Source organism: Gopherus flavomarginatus, chromosome 1, assembly GCF_025201925.1.
Source record: "Gopherus flavomarginatus isolate rGopFla2 chromosome 1, rGopFla2.mat.asm, whole genome shotgun sequence".
Classification (NCBI taxonomy): domain Eukaryota; kingdom Metazoa; phylum Chordata; order Testudines; family Testudinidae; genus Gopherus; species Gopherus flavomarginatus.
The window spans coordinates 379,668,599-379,687,460 of NC_066617.1; the positions used below are offsets into that span (position 1 = coordinate 379,668,599).

The 18,862-nt window shown below is 61.5% G+C and overlaps 1 protein-coding gene across 1 annotated transcript in view; it reads right to left on the reverse strand.

Moving 5' to 3' along the window:
* HPX (hemopexin) overlaps positions 1 to 18,335 on the reverse strand; it is a 30,094-nt gene extending 11,759 nt beyond the window's left edge. The window contains exons 1-7 of the mRNA XM_050938994.1: positions 18,271 to 18,335; positions 17,473 to 17,540; positions 15,411 to 15,491; positions 14,440 to 14,582; positions 13,611 to 13,764; positions 12,657 to 12,869; positions 1,987 to 2,103 (exon numbers count right to left, since the gene is read on the reverse strand). Coding sequence (XP_050794951.1) covers positions 1,987 to 2,103; positions 12,657 to 12,869; positions 13,611 to 13,764; positions 14,440 to 14,582; positions 15,411 to 15,491; positions 17,473 to 17,540; positions 18,271 to 18,335 — 841 coding nt within the window. The remainder of the gene's footprint in view (positions 1 to 1,986; positions 2,104 to 12,656; positions 12,870 to 13,610; positions 13,765 to 14,439; positions 14,583 to 15,410; positions 15,492 to 17,472; positions 17,541 to 18,270) is intronic.
* Positions 18,336 to 18,862: the final 527 nt, after the last annotated feature.

Sequence of the window (18,862 nt, forward strand, 5' to 3'; positions counted from 1 at the left end):
TGTAATTGATTCCATTTAACCAATTCTAGCTCTCATCTCTATCTTTTTCCCTTTATGAATAAACTTTTAGATTTTAGATTCTAAAGGATTGGCAACAGCGTGATATGTGGGTAAGATCTGATGTGTATATTGGTCTGGGTCTGGGGCTTGGTCCTTTGGGATCAAGAGAACCTTTTTCTTTTACTGGGGTGTTGGTTTTCATAACCATTCATCCCCAGGACAGGTGGCACTGGTGGTGATACTGGGAGACTGGAGTGTGTAAGGAAATTGCTTGTGTGACTTGTGATTAGCCAGTGGGGTGAAACCAAAGTCCTTTTTGTCTGGCTGGTTTGGTTTGGCTTAGAGGTGGAAAAACCCCAGCCTTGGGCTGTGACTGCCCTGTTTGAGCAATTGGTCCTGAATTGGCACTCTCAGTTGGGTCCCGCCAGAACTGCATTGTCACAACCAGACAAGGGGGTCGATGGGGAGCGGGGGGCTCCGGGGAAGGACCAAACAAGGGGGGTCGATGGGGAGCGGGGGGTTCCGGGGAGCGACCAGACAAGGGAGGTCGATGGGGCGTAGGGGGACTCCAGGGAGCAACCAGACAAGGGGGGGTCGATGGGGAACGCGGAGCTCCAGGGAGTGATCAGAGAAGTGGGAGGTCGATGGGGAGTGGGGGGGCTCCGGGGAGTGACCAGACAAGGGGGTTGATATGGAGCATGGGGCTCCGGGGAGCGACCATACAAGGGGGATGATGGGGAGCAGGGGGCTCCAGGGAGCAACCAGACAAGGGGGTTGATGGGGAGCAGGGGGGCTCCGGGGAGTGTCCAGACAAGGGGAGTTGATGGGGAGCAGGGGGCTCCAGGGAGCAACCCGACAAGGCGGTCGATGGGGAGCGGGCGGCTCTGGGGGCTCCAAGGAGTGTCCAGACAAGGGGGGGTCAATGGGGAGCAGGGGGTCTCCAGGGAGAGACCAGACAACGGGGGTCGATGGGGAGCGGGGGGCTCCGAGGAGCAACCAGACAACAGGGAGTCGATGGGGAGTGGCGGGCTCCAGGGAGTGACCAGACAAGGGGGTCGATGGGGAGCGGGGGGCTCTGGGGGCTCCAGGGAGTGTCCAGACAAGGGGAGTCGATGGGGAGTGGGGGGGGCTCTGGGGATCGACCAGGCAAGGGGGTCGATGGGGAGCGGGGGGTCTCCAGGGAGCAACCAGAGAACGGGGGGTCGATGGGGAGCGGGGGTTCTCCAGGGAGCAACCAGAGAACAGGGGAGTCGATGGGGAGCGGGGGGGGCCTCCGGGGAACATCTAGACAAGGGGGTCGATGGGGAGCAGGGGGCTCTGGGAAGCGACCAGACAACAGGGGGTCGATGGGGAGCAGGCGGCTCTGGGGAGCGACCAGACAAGGGGGGTCGATGGGGAACGGGGGGCTCCGGGGAGCGACCAGACAAGGGGGTCGATGGGGAGCGGGGGGCTCCGGGGAGCTACCAGACAACAGGGGGTTGTTGGGGAGTGGGGGGCTCTGGGGAGCAACCAGACAAGGGGGGGTCGATGGGGACCGGGGGGGTTCTGGGGAGTGACCAGACAAGGGGGGGTCGATGGGGAGCGGGGGGTTCTGGGGAGTGACCAGACAAGGGGGGGTCGATGGGGAGCGGGGGCGCTGGGGAGTGACCAGACAACGGGGAGTCGATGGGGAGCGGGGGGCTCCGGGGAGCGACCAGACAAGGGGGGGGTCGATGGGAAGCGGGGGCTCTGGGGAGCGACCAGACAACGGGGAGTCGATGGGGAGCGGGGGGCTCCGGGGAGCGACCAGACAAGGGGGTCGATGGGGAGCGGGGGGCTCCGGGGAGCGACCAGACAAGGGGGTCGATGGGGAGCGGGGGGCTCCGGGGAGCTCCAGCTGCAGGGACTGCAGGGCTCCAGCCAAGGCCCAGTGGCCCAGGGTCGGGGCTGGGTACGGGGACACCGGTGGGGGCCAGGCAGCGGGTCGGGGAGCCGCTTCTCACTCACCCCGGAAGGCGTAGGTGCGGTTGGCGTCGTCCGCGGTGAAGGCCTGGAAGGCGAGGCCGCTGCATCGGTCCCAGATGCCCATGGTGCTGGCGTTTCTGTGCACCTCGTGCCCATGCCCTGCAGCCGCCGGCAGGGAGAGAGGGGTCAGGTACGGGCAGGCGCCAGGGGCACATTAGGGGCACAGTGTGGCTGGGGGAGGATGTAGCGTCTGGGGTATGGAGTTGCCAGGAGGTGCTGGAGGAGGTGGGGTCATAGGTTGCCAAGGGGTATCACAGGGGGTCACTGTTGGGGGTGGGGGTGTCATAGGGGGACAGAGGGTCACAGTCATGGGGTGGCCAGGGGAGTTGTGGTCCAGGTGAGGTTGGGGATATTGTGGGGCAGCCACACTATCATGGGGGTGCTAATGGGGGGGGGCTGGGAGGATCATGGCAGGGTATCATGGGGCAGCCGGGAGGATCATGGGGGGCTGTTACCAGGCAGGACAGTGGGGTGTGTGTATGACTAGGAAAGATCGCAGGGGGGCTGTAACGAGGATGGATGGTTTGGGTGCAGCCGGGTGGGTGCTGCAGGGGGCTGTGACCAGGAGGGATCACAGGGGGGGCAGCTGGGGAGATCGTGGGGGGGCTGTGACCTAGAGGCATCGTGGGTGGGTGCAGCCAGAGGAATCATGGGGGGCTGTGACTTGGAGGCATTGGGGGGGGCAGCCAGGGGGATCATGGGGTCTATTGTGGGGAGGCAGCCAGGGGGATAGCGGGAGGTGTGACCCAGAGGGATCATGGGGGGGCAGCCGGAGGGGATCGCGAGGGGCTGTGACTCAGAGGGATCGGGGGGACGGCAGATTGGGGGATCATAGGGGGTGTGACCAGGGGGGGATCATGGGGGTGTGTGACCCAGAGGGATTGTGGGGGCAGGCAACTGGGGGGATCACAGGGGGTGTGATCTGGAGGGATTGTGGGGGGGCAGCTGGAGGGGATCGCAAGGGTATGTGACTCAGAGGGATCGTGGGGGGCGGCAGCTTGGGGGATCACAGGGGGTGTGACCAGGGGGGGATCATGGCAGGGGGGTGACCCAGAGGGATTGTGGGGGCAGGCAGCTGGGGGGATCACAGGGGGTGTGATCTGGAGAGATCACGGAGGGGGCAGCTGGGGGGATCGAAGGGGATGTAACCCGGAGGGATCGCAGGGGGATAGGCAGGGGGATAGCGGGGAGTGTGACCCAGAGGGATCATGGGGGGGTAGCTGGGGGGATCGCAGGGGGTCTGACCCGAGGGGATTGTGGGGGGGCAGCCAGGGGGACCACGGGAAGTATGATCAGGAGGGATCACAGGGGGGCAATGTGACGTTATTGATATAAACTGGGACCATACAGAACATGGTTGCAACCAAGGTCCTGTAGTGGCACCAAATCCTATGTAAAAGGGGTCATATAAGGTGTCTAAGACCAAGTTATGGATTACGGGTTATAATTATGCTGTCTGTATGTCTGTATCGTTTTGTAGTTGAAGTTATGAGTATTGCCTCTATACTGTCTGTATTTCAAATTGGTGCTGTAGTTCTGGGTGACACCTCAGACAAGTTGGTGTTAGCTCTGCTTAGCCTGCTTGATGGCCCATCAAGGACCATCAGCTACACAACTGACCCATGGAGAGGAGGCAGATACGCCTTGTAACTCAGCAGGGTGTGCAGAAACTGGCCCATGTGACTCCAGACTCCATTTTGCTGTAATTTTCCACAGTAAGAACAAAGAAGTGTTCTTATACCTGGAAGTGCCTATATAAGGCTGATGCCTCATCTCCATCTGGTCTTCAGTCCTGCTTCCTACCTCTGGAGGGATTTTGCTACAGGCTGAAGCTCTGAACAAAGGACTGAATGACCCATCCCAGCGGGGGATGTTCCAGAGACTTGAATTGAACCTGCAGTTTACTCCATCACCGCTACACGCCTGAACCAAGAACTTTGCCATCACTGTATGTAACTGATTACATTTAACCAGTTCTAGCTCTCATCTTTATCTTTTTCCCTTTATGAATAAACTTTTAGATTTTAGATTCTAAAGGATTGGCAACAGTGTGATTTGTGGGTAAGATCTGATGTGTATATTGACCTGGGTCTGGGGCTTGGTCCTTCGGGATCAAGAGAACCTTTTTCTTTTACTGGGGTGTTGGTTTTCATAACCATTCATCCCCAGGACGGGTGGCACTGGTGGTGATACAGGGAGACTGGAGTGTCTAAGGAAATTGCTTGTGTGACTTGTGATTAGCCAGTGGGGTGAAATCAAAGTCCTTTTTGTCTGGCTGGTTTGGTACCTTAGAGGTGGAAAAACCCCAGCCTAGGGCTGTGACTGCCCTGTTTGAGCAATTGGTCCTGAATTGGCACTCTCAGTTGGGTCCCGCCAGAACAGCATCGTCACAGTGGCGTAGTCGGCAGGATCCACAGAACCAGGTCAATTAAGCTTTGGTTCAGAACCCCATGTTAGCAAAATTTGAAATTTTGGAATTGAGAGTTTGGTTGGTTAAAGATCAGTGACCATGAGCCAGAAAGCATCAGCAAAAGCAACGAAATTGCAAGCCCTGATGGACAGCCTGCAGTTTGAATATGAGCAAAAACTGGCAGAAATTCGAATGAAAGAGAAGCAAGCCTTGGCCCAGCTGGAGGAAGAGGCTGCTGAAAGAAAGAAGGAGGCTGAGGAGAGAGAAGAAAAAGTTCCTAAGAGGCGTCTGGAGCTGATGGCTGCTGAGGAAAAAGCTCGACAGAGGCAACAGGAGACTCACAAGCTGGAACAGGAGACTCACAAGATGCAACAAGAAACTGCCAGACTTCAGCTTGTGACGTTGCGGTTCTGGTGGGACCCAACTGAGAGTGCCAATTCAGGACCAATTGCTCAAACAGGGCAGTCACAGCCCAAGGCTGGGGTTTTTCCACCTCTGAGGCAAACCAAACCAGCCAGACAAAAAGGACTTCGGTTTCACCCCTCTAGCTAACCACAAGTCACACAAGCAATTTCCTTAGACACTCCAGTCTCCCTGTATCACCACCAGTGCCACCTGTCCTGGGGCTGAATGGTTATGAAAACCAACACCCCAGTAAAAGAAAAAGGTTCTCTCAATCCCAAAGGACCAAGCCCCAGACCCAGGTCAATATACACATCAGATCTTACCCACAAATCACACTGTTGCCAATCCTTTAGAATCTAAAATCTAAAGGTTTATTCATAAAGGGAAAAAGATAGAGATGAGAGCTAGAATTGGTTAAATGGAATCAATTACATACAGTAATGGCAAAGTTCTTAGTTCAGGCTTGTAGCAGTGATGGAGTAAACTGCAGGTTCAAATCAAGTCTCTGGAGAACATCCCCCGCTGGGATGGGTCCTCAGTCCCTTGTGTAGAGCTTCAGCTTGCAGCAAAATCCCTCCAGAGGTAAGAAGCAGGATTGAAGACAAAATGGAGATGAGGCCTCCGCCTTATATAGGCTTTTCCAAGTGTAAGAACACTCCTTTGTTCCTGCTGTGGAAAGTTACAGCAAAATGGAGTTTGGAGTCACATGGGCCAGTTTCTGCACACCCTGCTGAGTCACAGGGCGTAACTGACCTTCTCTCCATGGGACAATTGTGTAGGTGATGGTCCTTAATGGGCCATCAAGCAGGCTAAACAGAGCTGACACCAACTTGTCTGGGATCTTTCCCAGTAACACAACACAAATTTGAAATACAGACAGCATACAGCCAATATTCATAACTTCAACTACCAAAATGATACAGACATACAGACAGCATCATCATAACCAGTAATCCGTAACCTGGTCTTAGACACCTTATATGACCCCCTTTACATAGGATTTGGTGCCACTACAGGACCTTGGTTGCAACCCATGTTCTATATGGTCCCAGTTTATATCAATAACGTCACACAGCTCCAAGTCAAAAAAGCAAGGAAAGAACAGCAGAAACTGTATCCTCTTAAAAATCCAGTTTATAACTATGTTGATATGTGGTATTACTCTGGGCAGTTTTCTGTGTGTAACCAGTTTTGCTATGGCCAGGGAGAGGGGGAGTCTAACCTGGTGGGTAATAGCTGTTTGTCTGTGCAAGAAAGCAGAGTGTCTGTGAATGGAGTTTCTGAATGTCTGTCTAATGTCTCAGAAGTGAATCTGGAATTAGATCAAGAGCAAAAAGATCTCACTGGGGAGGAAAATGTTTCTCAGGAGCAGATTCAAGTAAATGGTCAGGTGGAAGCCCTAACTGAGGAAGGAAAGGGGAGATTGGTGATGGGTGATGGATTGGTGGCTAGTGCAGCTTGTAAAAGTAAACCTGAAATGGGTAACTGTGATTTGCTGGAAGTAGCTCAGTGTAGTGAAAAAAGCAGCAGCTTATCTGTTGGGAGTGGCAATGTGCCTGGTAGGGAAAGTTTGGAGGAGCCTAGGCAGCCTTGTGAGCTGATGGCTTTGTCTAGTCAGCAGTGCGGGAAGACAAGGATAGTGGAAGATGAGTGTCTCTATCCCTTACCTGTTTCCTGTGTGGAGAAATGTGACAGTGAAGGAAATGTGCCTGTGTCTGTCGGGGTATTGACTTGCCTATGGAGGAAGCTACCTCAGTCTCCAAGCAGTTGTCTGTGAACAGCCCTGTGTGCTGGGACAAGGGAAAGGAAATCCCAAGCTGTGTGTCTGGTGAAGGAGAATGTGTCTCCGGCTCTTCTGTGTCTGTGGAGCAGACAGAAGGTGCCTTTCAGCCTGTGATGGTTGAGGGTGATTCAGTTGTCTCAGAGTTGGTTGTAAATACAGCTAAAGCCCAGGAAGGGAATGGTCCTAAGTTTGTGTCTGCTGGGGAGGATGGCCCTGTAACTAGGTTGCATCCAGTTAGTGTCTTAGCAAAATCCCAGAGACCAGACAATTCTGGTGCTTGTAGTTTGCCGGTTGGTAATGTGTGGTTGGAAAATGGTGTAGCAGCTCTGTCTGATCAGGGTGCTACCCTAGCCAGGGCACAAGGAGAGCAGAAAGGTGATTTAATTGTGTTACCTACTGACAGTTTAACAACTTGTAAAAAGGAGGAAAAGATTGCTAAACTTGTGGGTGTTGAGCCTGACAATGTGCAGGTGGCCAGTGACTATGAGGAAAGTTGCAGAGGGAAGGAGAGAACCTCTAAACTTTTATCTAGTAAGTCTATAAGTTTGCCTGAAAGGAAAGTGGGTAGAAATCTGCAGGATGGGCCAAAGGTGATCATGGATGTAAGTAAAACCCAAAAAGAGTCTGTTGTGAATCAGGAAAGTGTTCCTTTACAGCAAGCCCTAGGTGAAGAAGGTAAGAGCAGAATGTCTGTAAGGGGCGAATTGTTGCTTAGAGAAGCTCCTGGGGAAAGGAATCCTCAGGGTAATCTGTGCAAGCAGTTTACTGCAACTAAAGGGTGTGAAAGTGATTTAATTAAGGAAGTTTCAGTTCCTAACAGCCAGAAATTTTCTGTTGTGAATGGCTCCACTGACTTTCCTTTTGAAAGATCCAGTGCGGGGAGCTTTGAAAAGGCCTTCAGGCCATGTCTACATCTAAAATTTTGCAGCGCTGGTTGTTACAGCTGTATTAGTACAGCTGTATAGGGCCAGCGCTGCAGAGTGGCCACACTTACAGCAACCAGCGCTGCAAGTGGTGTTAGATGTGGCCACACTGCAGCGCTGTTGGGCGGCTTCAAGGGCTTTCGGGGAACGCGAGAGCAAACCGGGAAAGGAGACCAGCTTCGCCGCGGTTTGCTCTCGCGTTCCCCGAACCACCCTGCAAACCGCAGGGAAGAAGACCTGCTTGCTCGGGGTTCGGGGAACGCGAGAGCAAACCGGGGAAGGAGACCAGCTTGATTACCAGAGGCTTCCTCAGGTATGCTAGGATACATGCTTATTCCACGGAGGTCAAGAAAAGCGCTGGTAAGTGTCTATACTTGATTACCAGCGCTGGATCACCAGCGCTGGATCCTCTACACCCGAGACAAAACAGGAGTACGGCCAGCGCTGCAAACAGGGAGTTGCAGCGCTGGTGGTGCCCTGCAGATGTGTACACCTCCTAAGTTGCAGTGCTGTAACTCCCTCACCAGCGCTGCAACTTTCTGATGTAGACAAGCCCTCAGATAAAGTAGAAGCTGTTAAGAAAGTTGAGCAGCCCTATAATCAAATGGCTGTGTGTGGCCAGCTGGTTGGGAAGACAATGGTGTTGGGACAGGACTGTCTCCATGCTGATTCTGTGAGTGAGCAGTCTGCGCTTCAGGATCTGAGAACAGATTGGGTTACTGGTGTTTCAAAGCAGAATAGTTTTATGGATAAAGGCTTGAGGATGCAAGGGAGAGCAAGCAAACTCTCACTCTCAAACTCTTTGGATTTGTGTGGAATCTCTGTAAGACAGAGTCCAGCATGGAATTGGTAGCAGCTAAGAAGTTAAAAGCCAGTGTTTGTGTTGATGCAAATTACCTGGCTGGCAGGGAGAAAAAAGACTTGCTAATAGCTGTTAGCACAGAGAACCCACCCCATCAGCCAGTGAATTTGGCTAAGCAAGAGAAAAGAGAAAACTGAATTTTGCAAAGGAAAGCCAAAAGTTAACCCTAAAATTCCCAAACTCCAATGGTATTGAGCCAAAGGTGTGACATAACAAACTTAATTGTAAATGGACACTTGCAATGAATTTGCTGTTATTGCTAATGGTGATTTTTGTAACTAATGTGTTGCATGATTATGCTGTCTGTATGTCTGTATCATTATGTAGTTGAAGTTATGAGTATTGGCTGTATACTGTCTGTATTTCAAATTGGTGCTGTAGTTCTGGGAAATACCCAGACAAGTTGGTGTTAGCTCTGCTTAGCCTGCTTGATGGCCCATTAAGGACCATCAGCTACACAACTGACCCATTGAGAGGAGGCAGATACGCCCTGTGACTCAGCAGGGTGTGCAGAAACTGGCCCATGTGACTCCAGACTCCATTTTGCTGTAATTTTCCACAGTAAGAACAAAGAGGTTCTTACACCTGGAAGTGCCTATATAAGGCTGATGCCTCATCTCCATCTGGTCTTCAGTCCCGCTTCCTACCTCTGGAGGGACTTTGCTACAAACTGAAGCTCTACACAAGGGACTGATGACCCATCCCAGCAGGGGATGTTCTCCAGAGACTTGATTTGAACCTGCAGTTTACTCCATCACTGCTACAAGCCTGAACTAAGAACTTTGCCATTACTGTATGGAATTGATTCCATTTAACCAATTCTAGCTCTCATCTCTACCTTTTTCCCTTTATGAATAAACTTTAGATTTTAGATTCTAAAGGATTGGCAACAGCGTGATTTGTGGGTAAGATCTGATGTGTATATTGACCTGGGTCTGGGGCTTGGTCCTTTGGGATCGAGAGAACCTTTTTCTTTTACTGGGGTGTTGGTTTTCATAACCATTCATCCCCAGGACAGATGGCACTGGTGGTGATACTGGGAGACTGGAGTGTCTAAGGAAATTGCTTGTGTGACTTGTGGTTAGCTAGTGGGGTGAAACCGAAGTCCTTTTTGTCTGGCTGGTTTGGTTTGCCTTAGAGGTGGAAAAACCCCAGCCTAGGGCTGTGACTGCCCTGTTTGAGCAATTGGTCCTGAATTGGCACTCTCAGTTGGGTCCCGCCAGAACCGCATCGTCACAGGCAGCTGGGGGGATCGTGGTGGGGCAGCCGGGGGGATCGCAGGGGGTCTGACCTGAGGGGATTGCAGGCGGGCAGCCAGGGGGACCACAGGAGGTGTGATCTGGGGGGATCACAGGGGGTGTGATCCGGAGGAATCGTGGGGGGGCAGCCAAGGGGATTGCGGGGGGGCAGCTGGGGGGATCGCAGGGGGTGTGACTCGAGGGGATTGCGGGGGGGCAGCCAGAGAGATCGCGGGGGGGCACCTGGAGGGATCGCAGGGGATGTGAGCCGGAGGGATCATGGGGGGGGCAGCCGATGGGATCACGGGGGAGTGATCCGGAGGGATTGCGGGGGGGAGCCAGAGGGATTGCAGGTGGGGGGAGCCGGAGGGATTGTGGGGCGGTGCAGCTGCAAGGATCGCAGGGTTGTGATCTGGAGGGATTGCGGGGAGGCAGCCAATGGGATCACAGGGGGGTGATCCGGAGGGATTGCGGGGAGGAGCCGGAGGGATTGCGGGGCAGTGCAGCCGGAGGGATCGCAGGGGGTGTGATCTGGAGGGATCATGGAGGGTCAGCCGGAGGGATCGCAGGGGGCTGTGATGTGGAGGGATTGCGGGGGAGTAGCCGGGAGGATTGCGGGGGGGCAGCCGGAGGGATTGCGGGGGGGCAGCTGGGGGGAACCGCGGGGGGTATGACCCAGAGGGACCATGAGGGAGCAGCCGGGGTGATGGCGGGGGTTGTGACCCAGAGGGATTGTGGGGGGACAGCCGGAGTGCTCACGGGGGGTGTGATCCAGGGGAATCGCGGGAGTTGTGACCCGGAGGGATTACGGGGGGGTAGCTGGAGGGATCATCAGGGGTGTGATCGGGGGGGATCGCAGGAGTTGTGACCCGGAGGGATCGCGGGGGGGCAGCTGGAGGGATCGTGGGGGTGTGATCCGGGGGCTTCTCAGGGGGTGTGTTCTGGGGGGATCATGGGGGATCTGACCTGGAGGGATCACGAGGGGCCAGCCGGGGGGATCGCGGGGGTGTGATCCAGGGGGATCGCAGGGGATGTGACCTAGAGGGATCGAGGGGAGTGTAACCCGGGGGGATCAGGTGGGATGTGACCTGGAGGGATCGCGGGGGGGGCAGCCGAGGGGATCGCTGGGGTGTGATCCAGGGGGATTGCGGGGGGCCAGCCAGGGGGATCACGGGGGTGTGATCTGGGGGGCTCGCGGGGGATGTGACCTGGAGGGATAGCAGGGGGGCAGCCGAGGGGATCGCTGGGGTGTGATCCAGGGGGATCGCGGGGAGTGTAACCCAGGAGGATCGTGTGGGATGTGACCTGGAGGGATTGCGGGGGGGGGCAGCTGAGGGGATCGCTGGGGTATGATCCAGGGGGATCGCTGTGGGTGTGATCTGGAGGGATTGCGGGGCGGGGCAGCTGGAGGGATCGCGGGGGGTGTGATCTGACGGGTTTGCGGGGGGTGTGATGTGGGGGGATCATGGGGGATCTGACCTGGAGGGATCGCGGGGGGTCAGCTGGGGGGATCGCGGGGGAGCAGCCAAGAGGATCGCTGGGGTGTGATCCGGGGGCATGGCAGGGGGGCAGCCGAGGGGATGGGTGGGGTGTGATCCGGGGGCAGCCGAGGGGATGATTGGGGTGTGATCCGGGGGGGCTGCGGGGGGGGCAGCCGAGGGGATCGCTGGGCTGTGATCCGGGGGAACCGTGGGGGGGCAGCCGAGGGGATCGCTGGGGTGTGATCTGGGGGGATGGCAGGGGGGCAGCTGAAGGGATGATTGGGGTGTGATCCGGGGGGATGGTGGGGGGTGTGATCCGGGGGGATGGCAGGGGGGCAGCCGAGGGGATCGCTGGGCTGTGATCCGGGGGCACCGCGGGGGGGGCAGCCGAGGGGATCGCTGGGCTGTGATCCGGGGGCAGCCGAGGGGATCGCTGGGGTGTGATCCGGGGGGATGGCAGGGGGGCAGCCGAAGGGATGATTGGGGTGTGATCCGGGGGATGGTGGGGGGTGTGATCCGGGGGGATGGCAGGGGGGCAGCCGAGGGGATCGCTGGGCTGTGATCTGGGGGCACTGCGGGGGGGCAGCCGAGGGGATCGCTGGGCTGTGATCCGGGGGCACCGTGAGGGGGGCAGCTGAGGGGATCGCTGGGGTGTGATCCGGGGGCAGCCGAGGGGATCGCTGGGGTGTGATCCGGGGGGATGGCGGAGGGGCAGCCGAGGGGATCGCTGGGGTGTGATCCGGGGGGATGGCAGGGGGGCAGCCGAAGGGATGATTGGAGTGTGATCCGGGGGGATGGTGGGGGGTGTGATCCGGGGGGATGGCAGGGGGGCAGCCGAGGGGATCGCTGGGCTGTGATCTGGGGGCACTGCGGGGGGGCAGCCGAGGGGATCGCTGGGGTGTGATCCGGGGGCACTGCGGGGGGGCAGCCGAGGGGATCGCTGGGGTGTGATCCGGGGGGATGGTGGGGGGTGTGATCCGGGGGGATGGCAGGGGGGCAGCCGAGGGGATCGCTGGGCTGTGATCTGGGGGCACTGCGGGGGGGCAGCCGAGGGGATCGCTGGGCTGTGATCCGGGGGCACTGCGGGGGGGCAGCCAAGGGGATCGCTGGGGTGTGATCCGGGGGCAGCCGAGGGGATCGCTGGGCTGTGATCCGGGGGCAGCCGAGGGGATCGCTGGGCTGTGATCCGGGGGGATGGCGGAGGGGCAGCCGAGGGGATCGCTGGGGTGTGATCCGGGGGGATGGTGGGGGGTGTGATCCGGGGGGATGGCAGGGGGGCAGCCGAGGGAATCGCTGGGGTGTGATCCGGGGGCAGCCGAGGGGATCGCTGGGGTGTGATCCGGGGGGATGGCAGGGGGGCAGCCGAGGGGATGATTGCGGTGTGATCCGGGGGGACTGCGGGGGGGCAGCCGAGGGGATCGCTGGGCTGTGATCCGGGGGCACTGCGGGGGGGCAGCCGAGGGGATCGCTGGGGTGTGATCCGGGGGCAGCCGAGGGGATCGCTGGGCTGTGATCCGGGGGCACCGCAGGGGGGCAGCCGGTGGTATCACCTCTCCCGGGGCAGCGCAGGAAGTAGTCGCGGGCATCGCGGGGGTAGCCGGGCGGCACCTGGCCCGTGGCCGGCTGGAAGCGCAGGAAGTGGACGCGCTGGAAGCAGTAATAGCGCCCGAGCCAGCGCGTGGCCGCCGAGCAGTTGGTGACCCCGGGCCACGACCGGCGCTTCAGCACTCCCAGGCCCAGGTCGTAGGCGAACACGTCCCGCCCTGCGGGGAGAGACAGCGACGGGGTCAGCGCCCGGACGGCCCCACAGCCCGGCTCAGCGCCCGCCCGGCCCCCCGGCCCCCCGGCCGCCCCCACAGCCGGCTCAGCGCCCGCCCGACCCCCCGGCCCCCCCACAGCCCAGCTCAGCGGCTGCCCGGCCCCCCGGCCCCCCAGCCGCCCCCACAGCCGGCTCAGCGCCCGCCCGACCCCCCGGCTCCCCCACAGCCCAGCTCAGCGGCTGCCCGGCTCCCCGGCCCCCCAGCCGCCCCCACAGCCCAGCTCAGCGCTTGCCCAGCGCCCCGGCCCCCCGGCCGCCCCCACAGCCCGGCTCAGCGCCCGCCCAGCCCCCTGGCCCCCCGGCCGCCCCCACAGCCGGCTCAGCGCCTGCCCGGCCCCCTGGCCCCCCGGCCGCCCCCACAGCCCGGCTCAGCGCCCGCCCAGCCCCCTGGCCCCCCGGCCTCCCAGCCGTCCCCACAGCCGGCTCAGCACCTGCCCAGCGCCCCGGCCCCCCGGCCGCCCCCACAGCCCAGCTCAGCGCCTGCCCAACCCGCCCAGCCCCCTGGCCGCCCCCACAGTCCAGGTCAGCACCCACCTGGCCCCCCGACCGCCCCCACAGCCGGCTCAGCACCTGGGTCAGTGCCCACCCAGTCCAGCCCCATGCCAGCCCGGCCCGGCCCTGCCTGCCCCCGGCCCGGCCCCCTCCCAGCCCCCCAGCCCCACCTGCCCCCGGCCTGGCCCCGTACCCTTGAAGAAGAGGAGGCTCTCGGCCGTGCAGTCCTCGGGGTGACACTCCACGGCGCTGTCCAGGTCCCCAGGCACCCCCTTGAACTCCTCCCCGATGAGCCGGGGGTAGCCGGGCCGCAGCCGGCCCCCCGCATACGCCCAGACCCGCTCGCCCTGTGGGCACACGCAGCTCAGCTGGCACCACGGGGCTGTACGGACACGGGCATGGCCTGGCACCTGAGCCGGCAGGACCCTGGGCCTTTCCCCACTGATTCTCTGCCCCTGCCCCGCTTGGAGCTCAGCGCCCCACTGAGCCCCCCCACCCCGCTGCCCAGACCCCCCAGAGAGCCCCCCCGCTGCCCAGCCCCCGAGAGAGCCCCCCCGCTGCCCAGCCCCCCAGAGAGCCACTCCTGCTGCCCAGACCCCCACTGAGCCTCCCCCGCTGCCCAGCCCCCCAGAGAGCCACTCTCACTGCCCAGCCCCCACTGATTCTCTGCCCCTGCCCCGCTTGGAGCTCAGCGCCCCACTGAGCCCCCCCCCGCTGCCCAGCCCCCGAGAGAGCCACTCCCGCTGCCCAGACCCCCCAGAGAGCCCCCCCCGCTGCCCAGACCCCCCAGAGAGCCCCCCCCGCTGCCCAGCCCCCGAGAGAGCCACTCCCGCTGCCCAGCCCCCACTGAGCCCCCCCGCTGCCCAGACCCCCACTGAGCCCCCCCCCCCGCTGCCCAGACCCCCAGAGAGCCCCCCCGCTGCCCAGCCCCCCACGGAGCCCCCCCCGCTGCCCAGACCCCCACTGAGCCCCCCCTGCAGCCCAGCCCCCCACGGAGCCCCTGCCTGGCGCCCCCCCAGCACCTGGAAGAGGTAGACGCTGTCGTGCACCCCAGGGGACGCCTTGTGGTGGATGCGCAGCGCAGCGTCCACGGGGCCCTGGATCTCCGGCCAGGTGGCGTTGATGAGCTGGGCTGGGCCGTGGAAGCCCTTCCAGACGTGGACACCTGCCAGGCGAGGCCAAGGGAGCCTGAGCAGGGCAGGGCCGGGCCCGGAGAGCGGTGGGGAGGGTGACGAAGTGGGAACGTTCTTAATCGCTTCTCTAAACCCTCTGTGTGCCTCAGTTTCCCCACGTGCTACTCAAGGGGGTGTGTTTGTTGCAGACACCCCTAGAGAGCAGGTGCAACTGCTGACGGGCTGCAGAGAACAACTGACACTTGTAGCCTGGCAGCTGCTGGCTGGGTCCCCTCCTCTGCAAGGAGCAGATGGGGGGTTGATGCAGCCCAGGTGACCTGCTAGACCCCAAAAGGGACAAAGGACAGAGGAGGGCAATGGCCGTGATGGAGGCCGGGCAGCTGGAAATGAGTCAGTCTCCTGGTTGGGGACTCAGGGGCGAGGGCCCAGTGCTCTCGGCCCCCCACCCCCCATGGACTTTGCCAAAGGTCCCTGATCTCAGTGCTGCCAAGCTCTGTTCTACGCTGGGCACCCCACGATAATAACCCATCTGTGTCACACGCAGGCTGGGAGTCACGGCTGGCTGCAGCGTGGGGGGCAGGACCCTTTGGGGGTGAGGCTCCCCCAGGGGTCCCAGCCAGGGGGACTCGCTGTGGGGAGCTCACGGGGTGATCAGGGGGCTGAACGCTCGGAGGTCAGACCCAGGAGGTGCCGAAGCGGAGCAGGGTCCTTGCCCTGGGACAGGTGCCCTGAGGGGAGACGCTGCCCCGGAGGCCTGCCTGGTGTAGTGCCAAGCGGGGCCAGAGCCCCCAGCCGGGGTGCCCAGGACAGCCTGTGAGGGACGCCCCTCCCCCTGCCCCAGCAGCCAGAGCCCCCCGTACCTCTGAAGAAGAGCATCACACCGTGCTCGTCCAGTGTGATGGCATCAAAGCCCCCCTCGTCCGCACACCGGCTTGCCGCCTCTGGGGAGGAGAGTACAGTACCGTGCAGCCATCCTGCCCCCCAGGAACTACCCAACCTCCCTGCCACCAAGCCAACTTCCCCGCACCACATTCACTGACCCAATCTGCCTCTGCCCCCACTGCTGTCACATCCCCAGGAACCAACCCGCCCACACCCCACAAGAATGTGGAATTTTTCAGTGTGCCTCAGTTTCCCTGTCTGCTGCATGGTTGCCTGGGGGTTGGGGGGGAAAGTGGGTTGCTCTTTGCAGACACCCAGAGATCCAGGTGTGATGGGCACCAGAGCCCAGACACTGGCCCAGCCATTGGGTACTTACAACCCCCGGCGAGAAGCCAGCGGTTGGACCAGCTGGAGGCCTGGGCCAAGTGACCAGGTTTGCCTGGGAACTAGAACAGAGCACGGAGCTGCTGGGGGTAGTGCCGCGGGGGCAGCTGGACACACCCCTGGAGGGGATTACAGAGGGGCCGGGGGTAGTGACAGGGGGGCAGCTGGACACGCCCCTGGAGGGGATTACAGAGGGGCCGGGGGTAGTGCCGCGGGGGCAGCTGGACACGCCCCTGGAGGGGATTACAGAGGTGCCGGGGGTAGTGACACGGGGGCAGCTGGACAAGCCCCTGGAGGGGATTACAGAGGGGCCGAGGGTAGTGACAGGGGGGCAGCTGGACACGCCCCTGGAGGGGATTACAGAGTGGCCGGGGGTAGTGCCGCGGGGGCAGCTGGACACGCCCCTGGAGGGGATTACAGAGGGGCCGGGGGTAGTGCCGCGGGGGCAGCTGGACACGCCCCTGGAGGGGATTACAGAGGGGCCGGGGGTAGTGACAGGGGGGCAGCTGGACACGCCCCTGGAGGGGATTACAGAGTGGCCGGGGGTAGTGCCGCGGGGGCAGCTGGACACACCCCTGGAGGGGATTACAGAGGGGCCGGGGGTAGTGACACGGGGGCAGCTGGACACGCCCCTGGAGGGGATTACAGAGGGGCCGGGGGTAGTGACACGGGGGCAGCTGGACACACCCCTGGAGGGGATTACAGAGGGGCCGGGGGTAGTGCCGCGGGGGCAGCTGGACACGCCCCTGGAGGGGATTACAGAGGGGCCGGGGGTAGTGACAGGGGGGCAGCTGGACACGCCCCTGGAGGGGATTACAGAGGGGCCGGGGGTAGTGCCGCGAGGGCAGCTGGACACGCCCCTGGAGGGGATTACAGAGGGGCCGGGGGTAGTGACACGGGGGCAGCTGGACACGCCCCTGGAGGGGATTACAGAGGGGCTGGGGGTAGTGACAGGGGGGCAGCTGGACACGCCCCTGGAGGGGATTACAGAGGGGCCGGGGGTAGTGACACGGGGGCAGCTGGACACGCCCCTGGAGGGGATTACAGAGGGGCCGGGGGTAGTGACAGGGGGGCAGCTGGACACGCCCCTGGAGGGGATTACAGAGGGGTCGGGGGGCTCTGGGCTCTGATCTGACCCGGCACTAACCCAGAACTCAATCGCTGGGTCCAGACCCCCAGGCACCCGCCTGCTGTTCCCACAGGCAGAGTCACTGCAGAGTCAGGCCGGGGGGTGCCTGGCTCCCTTTGGATACAAGTCTCCTGCCGGGGTCCCACCAGGGGCACTCGCTGAGGGGGCTCCCGGTGTGTCGTGGGGGCTGGGGGCTCTGAGGGTTGGTCTCTGAGGGGGGGCCGAGGGGCTGACCCCAGCGAGTGTGACCCGGAGGGGGCTGATGCCAGGGCAGCCGGACGAGGGTGTCAGGCTGGGGGTGCTGGGCCGGGGGAGCCAGGAGAGGGCATCAGGTTGGGGGAGCCGGGCCGGGGTTGCTGGGCTGGGGGAGCCGGGCCGGGGGTGCTGGGTTAGGGGAGCTGGGCCGGGGGTGCTGGGCTGGGGGAGCCGGGTGAGGGTGCTGGACTAACTGATGGATCCCTGACACACACACCCTGCTGCATCTCGACCCCTCCCAGGCCGCAGGATGCCCCCCAGCTGCATCTCACCTGTGTCGTTGAGCTGGGTCTCAGCCCCATAGTGGAACCGTGGTCCAGCCTCCCCCGGTTTGCCAGGGCTGTTGTGGGGAGAAGGCAGTTTGGGTCCCGGTTCACTGAGATCTCCTCCCCAGCTGACTCCTCTCCTTGCTGGAGTCGTTGTGGGGGGGCAGGGACCCCATACAACTAGGGGTAGCGTTCTCCTTGGGGCCGGGCCCTGCTGCGAGCTCCTGGGTGCTGGGCCCCGGGGTCTGGGCAGGTGTGCTCAGTGCAGGGGCTGGTGTGGGGTGAAACACACCCACGTCTCCCTGCCTGCGGGAGCTACGCCCGGGGTCTGGCAGCTGCTCACACAAACATCTGCGCCCTCCTGCCGTGCACTAGCGCCTGTCCCTCTCACACTGTCTGTCTCTCTCGCACCAGTGCCCATCCCTCTCGCACCAACGTCTGTCCCTCTCACACCAGCACCCATCCCTCTCACACTGTCTGTCCCTCTCTCACCAGTGCCCATCCCTCTCGCACCACCGTCTGTCCCTCTCGCACCAGCGTCTGTCCCTCTCACTCCAGCACCTGTCCCTCTCGCACTAGCATCCATCCTCTCACACCAGCACCCGTCCCTCTTGCACCAGCACCCACACCTGCCCTTCCTCACACAAACGCTTCTGCCAGTGCCATCCCCACCTGCCCGCGCAGCCATGCTCTGCCCCTTGCACATGGGCCCCTCCACCCCATCCCCCCTCGCACGGTCCCTCTGGCAGTGCCCCTCACTGCCTGGCACCAGGCGCTGTGCCCTGCCCCAGCAGTGCCACTCACAGGGAGTGGGCGAGCCCCAGGGCCAGTGCCCAGGCCAGGGACAGGGCAGCCACGGCTACGCGCATGCTGGGTTGGGTCAGGGCTCTGGGCTGTCACCCTCTCCTATATAGAGTGGGAGGCAGGCCCAGAGCCCATGGCACAGCCCCCAGCCCCTCCAGCCCGGAGCAGCTCCCATTAACCCCGCACATGCCAGGCTCCCTGCTGCCCCGGGCACCAGCACCACAGCCTGGAGCCGAGATCCCCGGGAGGCCCCCAGAACCCAGCAGAGGCAGACAGATGGGGCGGGGAGACTCTGCCCCCTGGAGCCGAGCAGTGTGGGGGCCGTGCGCTGTCTGCCCCAGGAGTCAGCCCCCTGGGCCGTGCTGGGATGAGGGGGCAGGGCTGAGCCAAGTGCCATGGGGAATGGGGGTCTCCAGGGCTCCTCGCACCTGAGCCGCTGCCCCCTGACCCACGGATGCCCCTGGGTCCCTGCTGGGTAAATCTCCTGAATGCTGGCCAGGGCCCTTGGGACAGCTGGGGGCGGGGCACAGGGACCAGGGCAGGGGAGGCTCCATGGGGCAGAGGGACAGAGCTGGGGAGGCCCCATAGGGCA